Source organism: Urocitellus parryii, chromosome 4, assembly GCF_045843805.1.
Source record: "Urocitellus parryii isolate mUroPar1 chromosome 4, mUroPar1.hap1, whole genome shotgun sequence".
Classification (NCBI taxonomy): Eukaryota; Metazoa; Chordata; class Mammalia; order Rodentia; family Sciuridae; genus Urocitellus; species Urocitellus parryii.
Window position 1 is genome coordinate 33768714 of NC_135534.1, and position 18995 is coordinate 33787708.

Genomic DNA, 18995 nt, shown 5'->3' on the forward strand with positions numbered 1-18995 from the left:
TCCTTTGTTGTGCCATATAATAATGGGTAACTGTGTGGTATGGTTAGATTTAATATCAAGAAACTTTTGCTGATCACTAAATTTATTCGTAAGGAAATATCTAACATATTTAATGTAATATTGTAAGCAAAATCAATGTTCAAATTTCATTTTCATTATATTTCTTAGATACTTGAAAAATCACAACTTAAGTAAAATTATAACAGCAATTTGTGTTTTCACTCCAAATATCTTTAGCAATTTGCTGTACTACTTATCTTACCAAGGTTAATTGTGAGGTAGCTTATAATAATTCCATCTCCAGAGTGTATTTCTCTCTGTTGTCTCCAACTAGCTCAGTTTATTTGAAAATGTACTAACAGAGAAAATAAGACTTAAATTTCCTTCTAAAAAAGTCAGAACATGATTTTGGCTCAGAAATAATATTTTTTTGAAGTATTGCTTGATAGATAAATAATGTCTTTTGAATTCATCTAAAGTTTGTGAAACAGATGTATAAACTAGGTAACTCAACAAACAGTATAATCTATAATAATATGGAAATTTATTAACTACATTTTAGTTCTAATAAAATTGGAAGTGAATTTTGAAAACAAAATATTGATATATGTTAATTTAAAATTTTTAAGCATTATTGGTATTCATCATAGATATGTCCAACTTAAACCTATTCAATCTTGGGCTGGGGTTGTGGCTCAGACATAGAGTGCTTGCTTAGCATGGGTGAGGCACTGGTTCAATCCTCAGCACCACATAAAAATAAAATAAAGATATTGTGTCCACCTACAACTAAAAAATGTATACTTAAAAAAACCCTGTTCAATCTTTATGAAAGTTAATAGAACTATAGTTCAGAGAACCACACGAGTTCCAGTTTATTGTTTATTAATTTCATAAAAAATTATTGTTTCTTGAAAATGGCATTTTTTTAATACCCAAATATATAATTAAGAAAACAAAAATTTCATTCCATTCCAAGACTAGCTTGTTTGTTAAGGAGTCTTAGGAAGTATCTCTATATGTATGTATGCATGTACATAATTCCTTTTGCAATTTATTGTCTTTACTTTTTTATATTCCAGAAAATTTCTTGCTCTCTGATGTATCATCATTCTGTAAGAGCAGCAGCTCTGCACACTGTACCATAGGAACTGTTATGACATGCCTGTTTCCATAGTTACCACAGCAAGTGGGGAGAGGTGTCTGTCAGGGACCAATTTACCTCTCCAGACGAGCACTGGCACCAAAGGGAAGACATGGTACTCATAAATCTTAGCAAGAACCAAAAATGGAGCAACAAGGATCAAAATAAAATTGTATTAAATACTAAAGATATCACAAAAACTGACATGTGAGAAAGCACCTACAAATAAATTTCTGTACTTCCCCAAATATACACAACTGTTTTTAGCCTACTATTATATGAGCAATCAAAACAAAATTTTAAAATATTATTATTTTTGGCCATAGATAAATTGTTAAATACAGCCATAAAGTTTTACAAGACATTGTAAAATCTATGAATTAATAGCCAATGTAGCTGAGCATGCCAAAATAAGATTTTTTGCTTTTCTGTTTTCTTCAATAAAAACAATGGTGCTTTGGAAATACTTTTGCTAAAATAATGTAAATGTAATAATATAAATCTTTTAGTTGCAGATGCAATTAAAATCACTGAGAAGAAATTTTGAAAGGCATGATATCTTGAAATAAAAATTTACTCATTCTGTTTAACTAACCAGAACATCTTTATTAGTGGAAATTTGGAGAATTTTTAAAAATCAGAGCTACAAAGAATAGTTAAGCTATAAAATATTTTAATACAGCAGTAAAAATGTATCTTTTATTCAATGAGACAACTCAAAGTGCAATATAAGAAGAAATAAAATCTTGAGATAATTCTTACATATAGGGTAATTCAAAATTAAGGCCTGAATGACAGAAACATGAAAAATTTAGATAGAAAAGTACAGATCCTATAGATTTTAAAGTAATTTTCAAATGTAGCTAATTATTAACCCCAGAAGCTATAAACAGATATTTGAAAATAATTAGTGTTGACAATGTGTATGTATATCTTATTTGCATCCACTGAGAATTTAGCTAAAACTCTAAATACACATTAACAGCCAAACTAAGGCTGTCTGTCTCTGCTTATTTACATTCTTTGTGCTTGAAAACAGATTGTTTGCTGTTGTTTCTTTTCTAAGACCTTCTAGGTGCAAACCTGAAGATTTTGAAAACAACATTAGATACATGAATATAAAAGGTTTTGAAAGTATTCAATACCTGGGGATTGGATCCATCAAATCCTTCCTCATAAATGGTGTTCTGGATGAACTGAAGCAGCTTTGTGTAGCCATGAATCAAAGAACTGTTGGTAAGAAGCAGCTCAAATACATAAATGGGCTTTTTAATAGGAACTAAAAAAATCAACACTAAAACCTTCAGTAAATAATTAAAATATTTATATTCATTAGATAACTTAAAAATAAATAAATGTGTCAAATTAGTATTAAATAATCCTAAAATATAAATCAATGCATAATATTAAGTTGCTCAGTGTTTCTGACATCATGGGAAGATAAAAATCTGTGGAGACTGAGATGACTTAATTATGTCAGGCTTAGTTACCTCCAAGAAAATTAATGATTTAATGAAGCAACCTAAAAGATGAAGCCACTATAGTTTTTCAGGAGTAATCATACATAATTAACACATAGATAATGAACTGCTATGCCAAGTACACCTGAATCAATGTTCTGATCACCTGAGCTCATATTCCATCAAAGTTTTAATTTTCTTAGAATAAACTGCTGAAATAATAGTAATTTTAAAAACTTGATATTTTAAAACCACATAAAGACAAGTATAATTTCTTTTAAATTTATTGTTTATCCACTTTCTTTGTTAAAAGAAGACAAAATTGTGTAAATTTAAGAACATAAATTATTTCCCCCATGAAAATTGCATTAATATTACCATTTAAAAATATTTTACAAATACTATAAAATATCTCAAAGAAAATTTAGTACGCATGAACAAAATCTGCTTCACACTAACTGAAGATAAGGTTCTGTCTAATGGACAACCTATGTGTTCTGGCTAAACATCAAATGTCATGACAATAAGAATGTGCTTGGAACATAGCTATTCATAGACTCTGGTATGCATAGTACTATAAAAACTGTGCATAACCTTAAAAACACAAAATTGTTTGCTTTATTGAAATCCTATATATATATATCAATCACATAAGCAGAAAAAAATGCCCTAAAGAAAGAATGAAATATAATTTGAAGTATGCATTCATTCAACAGTAAAGAATATTAAAAGTTAGGATATATACCAGACTGCTTAGTGTGAAAAGTCAGTGGTAGGTGGCTCAACAGAAATATATGCACATCTATGTAAATAAGTTATTGATCAGCCGCAGCTAGCTTAAAGGTATCTATCTTAAGAAACAAAAAAGAAAACCAAGTGAACAGAATTCTCTTCTGTGTAAAACAAATATGGCTTCAGATAATGAGGGATTTGATATTACAGTTATTTCTCCATTTTCAGTGAAAATACAGTAGAATACATGAACATATTTTTTGACTTTCATGAGTGAAGAAATATTTCTATAAACGATATTCTGTAAGGGCAATTTTTTGACTAGTTCATATCTTAACACACATTTTGGCTAATTCAAGTTTTAGAACACAAATGCTACTGTTTGAATCTGCTATATTCAATTGCTATCTGGGTCAATTAACTTTGCACAGAGGGTAAAATCTGCCCAAAGTCCCAGATTGTGAAATGAATTGCAGCCAACCATTTGATGAATGTCACCATGGGTTAAAGGAGGCACATAAACCCAATGTCTCCTGATCCACCAATAATACATCTGTTCAAGATGTTCAAGACCATTATTATTTCATATGATAATAATGATAATATGAGATCCTATAATATTTGTCTTTCTGTGCTTGGCTTATTTCACTTAGTATAAGGTCCTCCAGTTTCATTCAGTTTGTTGAAAATAATAGAATTTCCTTCTTTTCAAAGGTTAAATAGTATTCCATTATGTGTTTTGTATGTATATACACACCACATTTTCTTCATTCATCTGTTGATGAACACTTAGGTTGATTTCATGTCGTGGCTATTGTGAATAATGCAGAAATGAACATGGGAGTACATGTATCCCCCTCAACCTACTAATTTAATTTCCTTTAGATAGAAACCGAGAAGTGGGATTTCTATTCTTAAATTTTGAGGAACCTCATACTGGTTTCTATAGCAGATATAATAATTTATCTTCCCTCCAATGGCTTACAAGAATTCCCTTTTCTTCATATTCTAGCCAATATCTATCTTCTATCTTTTTGAAAATAGCCATTTTAACAGGTGTAAAGTGATATCTCATTGTGATTTTAATTTGCATTTTCTTCATGATTAATGATGTGCATCATTTTTTCATGAACTTATTGTCCATTTGTATGTCTTCTTTTGAGAAATGTCTATTTTATTAATTTGCTCTTTAATTGAGTTGTTTGAGTTCCTAATATATTTTGGGTTTTAACCTCTTAACAGACATATTTTCTCCCATCCATAAGACTATATCTTCACTCTGCTGATTGTTTCATTTACTGTGGAAAATAGGAAGGTTCTTTCACATGAGAACAAAAATGAAGACATAAAGATAATACATCTTAATTGCTTTCCTTATTTAGCATTGACACAAAACAATCAAATTGTCAACAATTCTTTGAACTTATAAGTAATAAATTTCTGCAACTAATTAGAGTTTAAGGAAAATAAATACTTTGATAAAATAAAAGAAGTTATACTCCATGTATGTATACTATGTCAAAATACACTCTATTGTCATGTATATTTAAAAAGAACAAATTAAAAAAAAGAATTTTGGAGACCTTTTCTTCAGAAAATATAATTTCAATGTATTAAATAAACTGAGATTTCTTTAACAGAAAAGGGAAAAGTCAATACATTTAGGTATATTAATTGGGAATATTAATTTTTAATTTTTAGATACATAGTATTTAATCATTTAAAACTAAAATCATTTACATAATCTGCTATGAAAATACTAAGTACTCTTAATCACCACCTATTCTTGCATTTATACTTACAATAATATTTTTTTTAGAAAATAAATATCTTCTATTTTCATCTAATATTCTGGCTTTCTTATTAAAATTATTTAATTTTAACAACATTTGTGTGTGTGTGTGTGTGTTAATTAGTCTAGCAAAAGAAATTGGCAAGAGGGAAACTCGGTTACAAATATGACACTAGCTGATTTTTAATGTTTCCAAATATTTAACAAAGTTTAGGTTAATCTAAGTTTTTCAAACCTGCTGTAAGGCAGTACATTTTTAATTGTGTATGCTATATTACCTGATTTCAAGTGATTTTAACTTTTATGTTATAATTTGAGATTGTACAATCTATCTTTAAAATTATCACACTACAAAGAATATAAAAATAATAACTAGAAGTCTAATTTTTACCTTTAAAATATTAGGCAGTTAAAATTATCTTTAGTTAAAAAAGGTTTTAACAACTTGGGTAACAGGTGTCAAGGTTTTGTCTGTGAAAATATAAATTATAAAAATTATGTATATGAAATTAAAATAACTAGTTGATAAGTGTATAAAGAGACCTTTGGGTTATTTTTTAAAACAAGACTAATTGATTTTAGTTAAATCAACTGATAATGTTTGGTACACAGTAAATACTCAAAAAACTTTGGCATCAGAGTCACACATAATGAATATAATAACCTTGTGAGTTAAATATAACCCTTATCCCATTTTATAATTGAAAAAAATAAGATTCATTAGGGATCTGTCCAAGGGATCTGTCTTACAACAATTAAGTGATAGAAGTGTCACTTAAAATTTAATTTTTCTAAAACTTCAATTTATCTGCTCTTTTGGCTACACTGAGATAAAACCTAAGAATGAGATTTAAATTCAGTGAAGTCTATGGGTTCAAATATACTAATGGGGCTTATAGGAGGTCTGAACATGGCTTCATTCAACATGCCAAATGAAGCATTTGGTGTATAACTTTAGGAAGAAATTTCTCTTTTATTTGTATCTTTGAAGCTTTTACAAATGGACCTTAGTTGTATTAATTTGGAACAAAATGTGTAAAAAACCCCACGGTGCTGAACACTGCAGATTTATAAATACATAACCAGCTACCAGTATTGCATGATAGAAATTATGCTGAAGATCTGGGTTACTAATCCTACCTGTGCCAATAAATGTAGCTAATTGTGTGACATGAGGCACACAATTTCTTTAAATTTTCTACTCTGGTCTTCTAAATTTTTTCAATTATAAAGTTATGTCAAGTAAATGATCTCTGTTGTCTATTCTGACTTTAAAATTATATGATCCAAGAATGATGTTTCTCATTAAAATCATTTGTTGCTGGGTCTTTAAAAATAAGAACTTCTGATTTGAATATTTATTTATTTTTTTTAAAGAGAGAGAGAGAGAGAGAGAGAGAGAGAGAGAGAGAGAGAGAGAGAGAGAATTTTTAATATTTATTTTTTAGTTCTCGGAGGACACAACATCTTTGTTCGTTATGTGGTGCTGAGGATTGAACCCAGGCCACACGCATGCCAGGCGAGCACGCTACCACTTGAGCCACATCCCCAGCCCTGATTTGAATATTTAACTACTATATCATTCCTAGTTAGGATTAATTTAAAATAAATATGAATAATTTTTACTTTATTATGAAAATAAATGAGAAATATTATTTGTATCACCAGAATTCTAGTTGCAGGTATATTTCAAGAATTCATCTATGTACAGCAAATAGTGAGATATACTTGTAAGGAAGTAGGCACAATATCCAGTGTCTCAACTAACTGTATAAAACAGTTTGCTAAGCTAAAGATATATTAGCATATAATTTGCATGTGACTATAGACATTGTGAAGTCTGTTCACAAGTAATTTTCAAGTTAAAATTTTTCATTACTATTACCCTGAAGGCTATCATTTACTCTAATTTTTCTTCTTTTATGCTTTTTACCTAACATCAAGTTAGATTCTCTTTACCATGGAAGCTCAACTTAAGAGAAGGACAACTTAAGAGAAGCTCAACTTAAGAGAAGAATCTAAGAATGTATGCACAGGCATAAAGGAGAACAATGACTAGCAGAGATATTTGAACCAAAACTGATACATATTTTTAAAAAATGAGGATATATAAACTACATGTTTAGGCTAATAAATCCACAGTCTGACCAGGAGAAGCAATGACCCTTCAAGAAAAATAATTCAGCTTGTATTATTCTGACTTACTTTCATTACTAATGTAAATTAGTCATTAGATTATGTCTCTTACAACTCCTCTTTACTGCTGTGATTTAGGCTATTACAAATCTTTCTAATACTCTAACCTTTCAGTTTCTTGGATTCTCTTCCAATAATGTTGACTCCATTCTAAGCTAATTACTCCCATTGTTATACCTTAGTCTGTGTCATTATCAATAACTGCTATCCTTCTGTAATCATGAATTCATGCATTCTCCTTCCTATTACCACCACTTTCAATTTCTACTTAGTAACCTTATGAAATCATTTGCCTCTGCTTATCTTTATATCATTATCTACCACAGTTTTTGTTCTTTTTGGTGGTACTGGGGATTGAACCCAGGGCCTCATGCATGGTAGGCAAGCGTTCTACAACTGAGCTATGTTCACAGCCCTACTCACCTCTCTTGATATACTCTTACAAGTGATTAGCAGTTTTGATTCATAGTCACTTTTTGTCTTCCTTCCTTGCCCTTGCTTTGTCATTCTTACTTAGTAAAACTACTATTCTGATTTGTCCAACTTTCTATCCATGTCACATCTGCCTCAGTGATGCTAAAAATGGTCAGAAAAGGGCCCACTCAGTGGATGAATATGACTTTATTAATTCATGACCAAAAACTTCAACAGGCTCAAGGCTACATGGCAGTCTCACTGTACATACTTTCAGTCTCCTAGATGACAGTCCCATTCTTTCTTCGTTTTCATTTAAACCTCCAATATCTTTTCCTGCATCTTTATTCTCAGCTTCTGAGCATTTACTGAGAAAGAAACAAGAGACACCCACTACTGTATTCTTACTGCTGTAGTTTGGATATTTATGCTTCCCAAAATTCCCATTGATCCTAATCTTTAATAGTATTAAGAGACAGGGCCTTTAGGCGGTGATTAGGTCACTTCAGGAGTGGGATTAGTACCCTTAAAAATGAGATCAAAGGCAGCTTGTTTGCCTCTTTTGCTACATGAGTTGATAGCAATATCTGTGAATGAAGGAGTCCCTCACCAAAACTTGACCTCTTTGGCACTCTTGACTTAGACTTCCAAGCCTCCAGAATTGTGAAAAATAAATTTCTGTTATTTACAAACTATCTAGTTTATGGTATTTTATTGGAGCAGCCCAAAGGGACTAAGATATTATCCATCAGCCTGTGCACTCATACACATTGTCTTCTCACATGCTGCCATATGTGAAATATCTAAACGCCTATAACTAAGCCATAGGATGTCACTCCAGTAGTTCTCCCTTCTCTCTTCTATGTTAATAACTTTTCCCTTTTATTGAATATTTCCTATAAATATATAAACATATTGTTATCTCTTTCAAAAATTAAAAAACAGCCAAGGTGCCGTGGCGCATGCCTGTAATCCCAGAGGCTCGGAAGGGTGAAATAGGAGGACGGCGAATTCAAAGCCAGCCTCAGCAAAAGTGAGACCCTGTCTCTAAATAAAACACAAAATAGGGCTGGGGATGTGGCTCAGGGGTCGAGTACCCTTGAATTCAATCCCTGGTACCAAAAAAAAAAAAAATTAAAAACACCTCCTCATCCCAGTTTCTCTGCTACCTATTACTCTATTTCTCTGCACCCAAACACCTTAACTTTCCCAGTGTTTGGTGTCCTCAGTCAATCCTCTCCTTACATTTTCATTTAAACACATTCCAGCTAGGATTTCACCACCATCATCCCATTAAGACTACTTTTATTGTGGTAACCAATGATCTCCACTAACTAATCTCATACGTATATAATTTTGTAAGTTTAACAATTTTAAGTCAGAACTCAGATACCATATAATTCACCCACTTGAGAATGTACAATTTGTTGGTTTCAGTATACCGACAGAATTATGCAACTACAATTTTAGAATATTTTCATCAATTCAAAAGGAATCTCAAATTCATTAGTATAACATCTTTCCCCAATTATCCCAGCTTCCCCAGGCCCTATCTGTCTCTATCTACTGGCATATTCTATACTTTCATGTAAATGAAATTATACAAAATGTTGTCTTATGAGCTATGGTTTGAATGCCTATCTTCTCCAAAACTAATGTTAAAATTTAATTGCCACTAACAGTAAGAAGAGATGAAATCTTTAGGAGATGATTATGCCATTAGGGCTCCATTCTCATGGGTGGGATTGGTGCCAGAACAAAAAGGATGAGTTTAGTCCTCTCTTTGCATGGCTCTTCTGCAGTTCTGCTTTGTGAAAAACAGCATTCCTCCCCTCAGGAAGGAAGCAGAAACTTACTTTAACAGACACAAAACCTGATGACACCTTGATCTTGCACTGCCCAGCTTCCAGAACCATGAGAAATACATTTCTATTGTATATAAGTTACCAAGTGTATTATATTATAATTGCAAAAACAGACTAAGAAAACTAGTTTCTGTTATTTACCATGTTTAAAGATTCATCTTTTTTGCAACATATATGGGTTCTTTGTTCCTTTTTATGGTGGTGTAGTGGTCTATTGTATGGGCTTATAATACTTTGTTTATCCATGTTTCAGTTGATTGGCATTTGGGTTGTTTCTACTTCTGGGTTACTATGAATAATGCTATGAGTATTTTGTACAGGTATTGCTTGAGGACATACTTCTGGACATATATCTAGGAGAGGAACTGCTGTGTCAAATGAAAACTCAATATTTAAGTTTTTGGGAATATGAGAGACTATTTTTTGAAGACATTATGTTAACATTCACATTAGTATAACAGAATTTTGATTTTTCTACATCCTTATCAACACTTGTTATTATCTGACTTTTGTTTTTATTTATTTATTTTTTTCTGCCTGATTTTTGATTGTAGTTTTCCTAAGATGGTGGTGAAATGATATCATCTCATTGTGTTTTTGCAGTTTGTTTTCATTTTGGCTTGGTGTATCTTTATTTGTTATTTTACTTTGAATATTCCTTTATATTCAAAATTTAAAATGCATGTTTGGGGTTTATTTGTTGTTATTAAAATACAGATAGATTTGTTAAAAAATATTTTTTTAGTTATTGATAGACCTTTATTTTATTCATTCATTTATACATGGTGCTGAGAATCAAACCCAGTGCCTCACACACACATCAGGCAAGCGCTCTACCACTGAGCCACAATCCCAGCCCCATAAAATACAGAAAGATTTTCAATGTGATCTTTTTTCTTTTTAATTACGGTAAGAACACATAACAAATATATTCTATCTCAATGATTTCTAAGTGTATAGTTCAGTAGTGTTAAGTATATTCACACTGTTGTAAAGTAGACCTTCAGAACTTTTTCATACTGAGAAACCGAAACTATATCCATTGAAAAACGACTCCCTACTTCCCCCTCCCTGCAACTCCTCATAACTGCCATTTTACTTTCTATTTCTATGAATTTAATTACTTTAGATATCCTATATGAGTAGAATTATACAGAACTTGTCTTTTTGTTACTGGTTTATTTCACTTAGGATAATGTTCTCAAGGATGATCCATATTGTAGCATATTACCTTCCTTTTCAAAGCTGAATAACATTCCATTGTATGTGTATATGTTCATGAGTGTATCCAATTTTGTTTACCCATTAATCAGCTGGGTACACTTTTGGGCTGCTTCCTCTTGGCTAGTGTGGATAATGCTGCTATGAACATTATTATTCTACACATGACTGTGTAAATAACCCTTTATGGCCCTTCTTTCAATTCTTTGATATATATACATATCCAGAATCATTACTGGTGGGTCATATGATAAATCTGTTCTTAACTTTTCTGAGGAACTGCCACACTGTTTTCCATTGTAGTTGTACTCTTTTACAATCCATCAACGGTGTACAAGAGTTCCAAGTTTTCTACATCCTCACCTAAACCTGTGATTTTCTGTTTTTATTGTTGTTGTTGTTTCTAGAAGACAATCATCATGATGTAGTGGTGAGATAATATTTCAAAGTTTGACTTGTGTTTCTCTAATGACTATTGATCTGGAGCTGCTGAGCATCTTTTCCTATGCTTTTTGGCCATCTATACATTATCTCTGGAGAGATGTTTATACAAATATTTTGTCTACTTTTTAATCAGTTTGTCGTGTGTGTGTGTGTGGTTGAGTTGTAGAGTTATTTATATTTTTTTGAATATAACCTTCTGTGTATGTATATTCTCCCATTCCTTAGGTTGCCTTGTCACTCTGTTGAGTATGTCCTCTGATGCACATAAGCTTAAATTGTCATGTAGTTCTATTTGTCTGTTTTTGCTTTAGTTCCCTGTGCTTTTGGTGTCATATCCAAGAAACAATTATAAAATCCAATGTCATAATGTCATAAAGATTTTCCTTTATGTTTTCTTTCAGTATTTTAATAGTTTTGAATCTTATGTTTAGGTCTTCAATCCATTTTGAGTTAATTTTTTGATATTACTTAAGATAATAATCCATTGTCCTTCTTTTGCATCCTGTTTTTTTCAGCTGTTTGTTGAAGACTGTCCTTTCCCTTTGAGTGAAATGGGGAACCCTTATTAAAGATTATTTGACCATACATATAAGAATGTACTTCTTGGTTCTCTATTTTATTCCATTAGATTGGATATCTATGTCTGTCTTTATCTCATACTATTTTTATTTTAAATAGAATTTTATCCCACACTATTTATACCATACTGTTTTAATTACTGCATCTGTGTAATGTATTTTGAAATCAGGAAATATGAGGCCTTCAATCTTTCCTCAAGATTATATTGACTACTGAGGGTCCCTTGAGATTTAGTCCCTGTATGATTTTAAATAAACAAGTTAAACCTGTTGTGTCTATTTCTCTCCTTTTAAAATTGGGATAATATTACTAACTTCATAGAATTTTTATAAGAACTAAATGAAATAACAAATATAATATCTTAAGAACAATAAGTGACAGAAAGTCAGTGCTTAATAATTATTAACTATTATCACCTCCCCCGCCCCTGCCCTATGATAAATATAACATGGTAATGCTCCAATTGTAGGATGGATGGAGGTAAGAATGAGACTAGATGAACCAAGGTATGTACTTGAAGAGGTAAGAAGGTATGGAATTAATACAACATTGTCACCTACAATTACCGAGTGAGTGGCCAGGATATTTGTGATTGTGTCCTTTAATCCACTTGCAGAAGTGAGTTAAGTTAGGTTGGGAGGGACAGGGAATATGGTGACTGCTCATTTAGGGGCCTATATTTAAGGAGAATTGATAATTCAAATATATTTTTCTTTCTTTCTTATTTTTTTAGGGAGGTGGGTACTGGGGGTTGAACCCAGGGACACTCAACCACTGAGTCACATCCCCAACCCTATCTTGTATTTTATTTAGAGACAGGGTCTCACTGAGATGCTTAGCCCATGACTTTTAATGAGACTGGCTTTGAACTCATAACCTTCCCGCCTCATCCTCCTGAGCTGCTGGGATTACAAGCATGTGCCAATGTGCCAGGCTCAAATATATTTTTCTTAAATGAAAGAAATGGGAGAGGGAAAAGAGCTGATTGTATCCAAATGAAAAAATATTCCCAAGTTATTATATTTTTCCCCAAGAATAAAAATAGTTTCAGTGATTTAACAAAGATACATATTATTTATAATGAATTTCAAATGTAGAAACAGAAATAATAACAATGATTGTTTCCCAAATTTACTAAGCCTTTAAAACTGTGCCAGCCATTGTGTACTAATTGCTATGTTTTCATTATGAAATAAAAAGGGCCTCTACCTATAAAGTAATTTCCATTAGCACCCCAATTTTACAGCCTAAGAAACAAGGGTCCAGAGAGGTGAAGCAATGCGTACAGCTAGTATTCAACAGACTGTCTAATGAAAAAGCCTTCATGTTTAACTATACTGTTTTTAAAAAAGGTTTAAAAAAAAGCAAAGCAAAATGTCACCCAGAATGCTAACATGCAGACATAATTACTATTAGACTACTGATTCATATCCATAAAGACCACTTTCTACAGTATATGTCATGCATTATATTTTAAATTTTGTTTAATGATCTATTTTTTAAATCTCTTCATTGGCATGCAAGGTAATATACTCTTTGGATGCATTTGTTGATATAGGAGACTGTTTACAGATTTTCAATGTGACACACACAGCTATGATTATGATTATCATTCTTTCTTTCTTTTCTTTTTTTTTGGTGCTAGAAATTGAATCTAGGGCCTCACACAGGCTGGGCAAGTGCTCTACTATCTAGCTGTATCCCCAGCCCTTTTAAAATTTTCAGTCAGGATCTCACTAAATTGCTCAGGCTGGCCTCATATTTCTGATCCTTCTGCCTCAGTCTCTAAAGTTGCTGGAATTACAGTTGTGTGCCACCATGCCTGGCTAATAATCATTATTATATATACATGTTTGCTATTTTATTATTTCTTTATAAATTCCTAGGAATGGTATGATGAAATAAAGATAATATATGCCATAACTTGATACCCTTTCCTGGAGTGTTTTAATAACCTACACTCCTATAACTAACATGAGTGATTGTTTTTCCACATCATCTCTAACACAGGGCATTTCTATTTTAAATGCCTGACAGTTGAAAATACTCTCTTTGGTTCAGATTTACATTTCTTTGATGTAGTAAGGTTTTCTGGCTACTACTTTTATATGTTGTTTTGAGAACATACTTTTTGTAGTCCCATTTGTCTATTTTTTTATTGATTTTAAAATTTTTTATGTATGACAGCAGAATGCAATACAATTTATAGTACACATATACAGCATAATTTTTCATATATCTGGTTGTATATAAAGTATATTCACACCAATTCATGTCTTCATACATGTACTGTGGATGATGTTTATCACATCCTACCATCATTTCTAAGCCCCTGCCCTCTCCTTTCCCCTCCCATCCCTCTGCCCTATCTGGAGTTTGTTTATTCCTCCCATGCTCCCCCTCCCTACTCCACTATGAATCAGCCTCCTTATATCAGAGAAAACATTCGGCATTTGACCATTTGTCTATTTTTGCTTTTATAACCTATGTTTTCCTCGACTATTCTCCACAATTATTGAAAACTGTTTCTCTGTTAAGTACTATTCTTAGCACACTACTTACTACATTTAGTTCTTAGGAAAGTTGATAATTTTTGCTCATTTTGTTTTGGGTATGAAGTTTTACTTACCAATTTAATGATGATCTGAATTCACTGAATTATATAAATATTTTTATAATTTTTAAAAATTCTGAAACAATCTCAAATTTAAAAAAGATATAGAACAAGTATAGGAGAAAGAACTTTTATTCCTATTCCACTTGCGAGTAAGCTGTTGACATGATGACCTATCACTTCTAAATTATTTAGGGTGTGATTCCTAAAAACAAGGACATTTTTCCACAAGCCATAATAAGCCTGTTGATTTAACCTATTGTTATAATTAGAAAATTGATACTAACACCTAATCCTCAGACTTCATTCAAGACTTCATTCAAATTTAAACATTTACTCTAACCATATCATCCTATGTAGCAAAAGCACTCAGTTCAGAATCATGTGCTGCATTCCGCTGTCACATCTCTTCAGTCTTCCTTTAGTCTGAATGTTCTTTCAATTTAACTTGACTTTAATGAGTTTGACACTTTTAAGTCTGCATCAAAATACAGGCTAGGTTATTTCTCATATTAGATTTAAATCATGCATTTTTGGTAAGAATATAAAAAATATTGCTGACTTTTTTCTCATGACATATGAGTCAGGTGATAAATGATTTTGATTTACTCCATTATTGGCAATGTTAACTTAAGGTTACATCTGCTAGGATTCACTATGTTTTTTTCCCCTTTGTAGTTAATACATATTTTGTGGGGAAATATTTTGAGGCTATTTAAGTATCTTCTTCCATAGCAAACTTTCAATTAATTCATTTATTTATATCAATATGTACTTATAACTTCCTATGTTACGAAATGAGATGTAATTTATTATTATCATTATTGTGAAGCTTGAATTTTCTGCAGTTTGGCCCGCAAGAGTGCCTTTGAACTACCTTCTATGTCCTTTTCCTTGCTATATGAATCTTTAAGCACTTATTCTAAACATAAAAAGATGCCCTACCCCTCTATGTTATGGTCATTATTACCCTAAGTAAATGTATGAAGACCTGAAGGATGCGACTCTACTTTGTGTACAATCAGAGATATGAAAAATTGTACTCTATATGTGTAATATGAATTGTAATGCATTCTGTTGTCACATATAACAAAATTAATAAAAAAAGAAAGTAGTTCAAACAGGATACAGCATATTGATATATTTTAGACTGGAGGAAAGAACCTAATATCCCCTAAAAGAAGGTAAAGAAAGAATATTTTCAGTTAGGATGAGTGCATGTGCGTACATAGTGGAAACTGCAGATTTATAATTTAAAAAACATGATAATGCTTCCTATCACAAAATCAAATTTTTGTCTTTACCACACAAAATAAGGCCTAGTGAATAAATTTTGGGTGTTTAAAAAAATAAAAAGATGTCCTAGGTATATCCTTTTCTTTCCTTTTAGTTAAGCATTTCTTCAGAATCCCAGTTTCTTTGAATGGAGAACAGTATTTGGATATGAATATTAAATATACTTGTTATGTCCTTATTCCAAGAGTTTAAGATATTCCCTCGTATTTTATTCTATTACTCTTATAAGTTCATTCATTATATTACAATCTCTAATTCTTTGGAAATGTAGTTTGATATGAGATGAGGAAAGAATTTCACATTATTATCTCCAAATGATTAGGTACATGAATTTGAGATCCTTTCCCTTATAAAAATGGTGCTTTTTATCATTTAAATTCAAATCCATAAACACATTTAAAAAGTACAGAAAATCCCCTATCCACAGGCAAACACTATTAGCAGTTTGGTTAACATCCTGTCAGATATATCTTTCTACTAGTCCTTTCTTTTACTGAGAAAAATACTACTGGATGCTAAGAGGTGTGCTTATTATTCTGAAAAGAAGAGTATTTTACTAGTGAACATATGTAAATAGAGTTACAACTATATATTTATATATTTAATTTTATCGTTTCTCTTATAGTCTTTCAAAAACTAATGTATTCTGTGAATCTCTCAGATCATCTAAGAGGATTTAGTTTACAGTCTTTCATGAACTTATTTGTCAGCATATTACTAAGTTTCTGGAGTCTAAAGTAATATCTTGAATTAGTGTTATCTTGAAAAAGCATTTGGGATAAGCTATATAAAACTTTATGTAAATAGGATTGGGCTATTTATCCTAGTTATGTAATCGGCTTTTTCACTCCATTATATCTTGGATGCTAAACCCAGTAACTGCCCCAGGTCTCTTAGCAGAAAGAGTTTTCCGTCTGCAGTCACTACTACAATTTTTGCAGCTACCATCAGTCTTAGACCTTACTAAGAGCAACAGTGCCCATTAGCCTCCAAAGGATAACTGAAATTCCCTTTCTACTCTACTTTCCACAAAAACAAAACAAACAAATGAACCCATGTTTCTTTTATATCTAGCCAATCCTTTTAAGTGGCTGTCTTTACCAAGCTCCTGGAATTTTCTTCTAAGTTAATTGAAGACCTTCCATCAGATTTATAGTTCTAATATAAACATCTTATGCTCTGTTTATCCCCACTAATAAGATTAGTAAGTCTTCTACCATTTGCTCTTACTTCTTTTGATTTTATTTGGCAAATGTCAGTCCCATTTGTACCTAGAAATCAGTGCGGATGCAAGAAAGATATCCAGCCTGATAAACTGGTACTATCATAAACATTTGATATTTCTGTAGTTATTGTATTCTTCTAGTCTAAGAACTAAATCTTCCCCCACTGAACCCAAACTCCTAAGAGCTAAGTGTCCATTCCTCAGTGGATGATTACACCTATTATTTCACTGATAAATTATCAGTTCATATCTTCAGAAAAATGCTACTTCTTTGTCTACATGTTCATCCATTCCCTGTCTATTGAATTTTTCCCATCAATGTTTCAATAAAACAAAAGAGAACAATAACAAAAAAAAGTCTTCTCTCATTCCAAGTTCCTTCTAATTATGGTTCTTTCTCTTACCCCCACAAAGAAATTTCCTAAAAGGGTGATGTGATTTCTGCCTGTCTCTCTGAACCCATCCTCTATATTGCTCTTCACATCACTCATTCTGCTTCAGCCACAAGAGCCTCTCAGGTCCTTGAACATAACAAATTCTTTCCTTTCTTAGCATATCTGCTGTTCCCTCTGCCAAGAATACTTCTTGGGCTAGTGCTCTTTTCATAAGTGTCTTCTTCTCATTCTTTAGGTCTCAGCTTCAGAAGGGCCTTACCTGTACACAACCAAAGTATCCCTACTGCCTATCCTCCTGCTTAGGTAGTAGTCCATGGAGAATGTTTTTTTTTTTCTCTTTCTAGTATTATTTATCAAAATTCCTAATTGAATACATGTTTACTTTTTACATTTTGCATGCTTTCTCACTGTCTGTAAGCTACACATTGGCAAGAATAACAGCTGATTTATTTAATATAATAAACCTAGAACTTAGCATAATGCTAGGCTCATAATAGGTGTTTAGGTTCACAGAAGGTGTTTAAATTCAGAGAAGGGGTTCAGTAAGAATTGTTGGATATATGTTTACTTACTTTAGTAAATGACACTATCTTAGTTTTAACATTAGTAAACTGGAAAACAGTCTTGTTACTATTTTTCTCCTCTCCTCAACCCCAACGAGATCAATGAGATCAGAGATGGAAACCAATCAGACCAAACAAAGCCTTATAGAATCTCTGTTAGATGTGGATTTACTTTTGTGAAACAATATGTCACTGGAGGGTTTGAGTCAGTAGTGATAAGAGCTGAGTTATGTTGTAAAATTGGAATATCTAACAAAGTAGGCATTTCGTTACATGCAGCTTCTGAAATTTAAATTAATTAAGTAAAATTAAAAAAAATTAGTGCCTCAATATCATCAGTCACATTGAAGTACTCATTAGTTACACATGGCTAGTAGCTGCTATGATTTTTAGCACAGGTATCAAGCATTTCCACCATTGCAAAAAGTTCAATTGAATAGAAGGTTCAAGAAGGTTAGAAGGTTCCCTAGGAATATTTTTTGAAAAAACAGGAGTCATCAAGGAGCTAAGACTAACACCAATTAGGGGCTATCCCAGGAATTTTGGTAAGAAGTGTGGGTGATTTTGGCTAGCATGTTAAAGGTAAAGGTTATAAAGTAATATCTATATATATTTTGAAGATATAGCTGTCAGGACTTGATGATAGATAATATGTATGGAGAGAGGGAGAGGGAAAGAGAGTCAGAGGTCAAAGATTAGTTTACTGAAGGAAAAAGAGAAATTTGGAAGGATATAAGTAAGCAGGAGAGAACATTCTTATGTAGAAGATACTTGGACTCAGGATAGGTGAGTAAGGCGGGAAGTAATAAAACAAAAACCATAAATAACAATGAAGATAGCACACCATGCATCTTTAGAGATGTAGGATAAGCCACTAAACTCTTTGTGCCTGATGTTCCCCTTAAAGAAAAGAAAGGAGAAAAAATGAAAGGCAAACATGGATTCAGGTAATTTCTTTTCATGGGTCACAGAGAAGGTCAGGACAAAAGATCTCTCTTCAAATTTCCAGATACTATTTTTTACTTTACACAATGTTTTCTCCAATATAAGGAGAC

The 18995-nt window shown here is 32.0% G+C and overlaps 1 protein-coding gene across 3 annotated transcripts in view; it reads right to left on the reverse strand.

Annotated features, from left to right (window-relative positions):
* Elp4 (elongator acetyltransferase complex subunit 4) overlaps positions 1 to 18995 on the reverse strand; it is a 231660-nt gene that overhangs the window by 141997 nt on the left and 70668 nt on the right. For all 3 annotated transcript variants that reach the window (XM_026404399.2, XM_077797494.1, XM_077797493.1), the window contains exon 6: positions 2290 to 2374. In XM_026404399.2, the coding sequence (XP_026260184.2) occupies positions 2290 to 2374 (85 nt within the window). The remainder of the gene's footprint in view (positions 1 to 2289; positions 2375 to 18995) is intronic.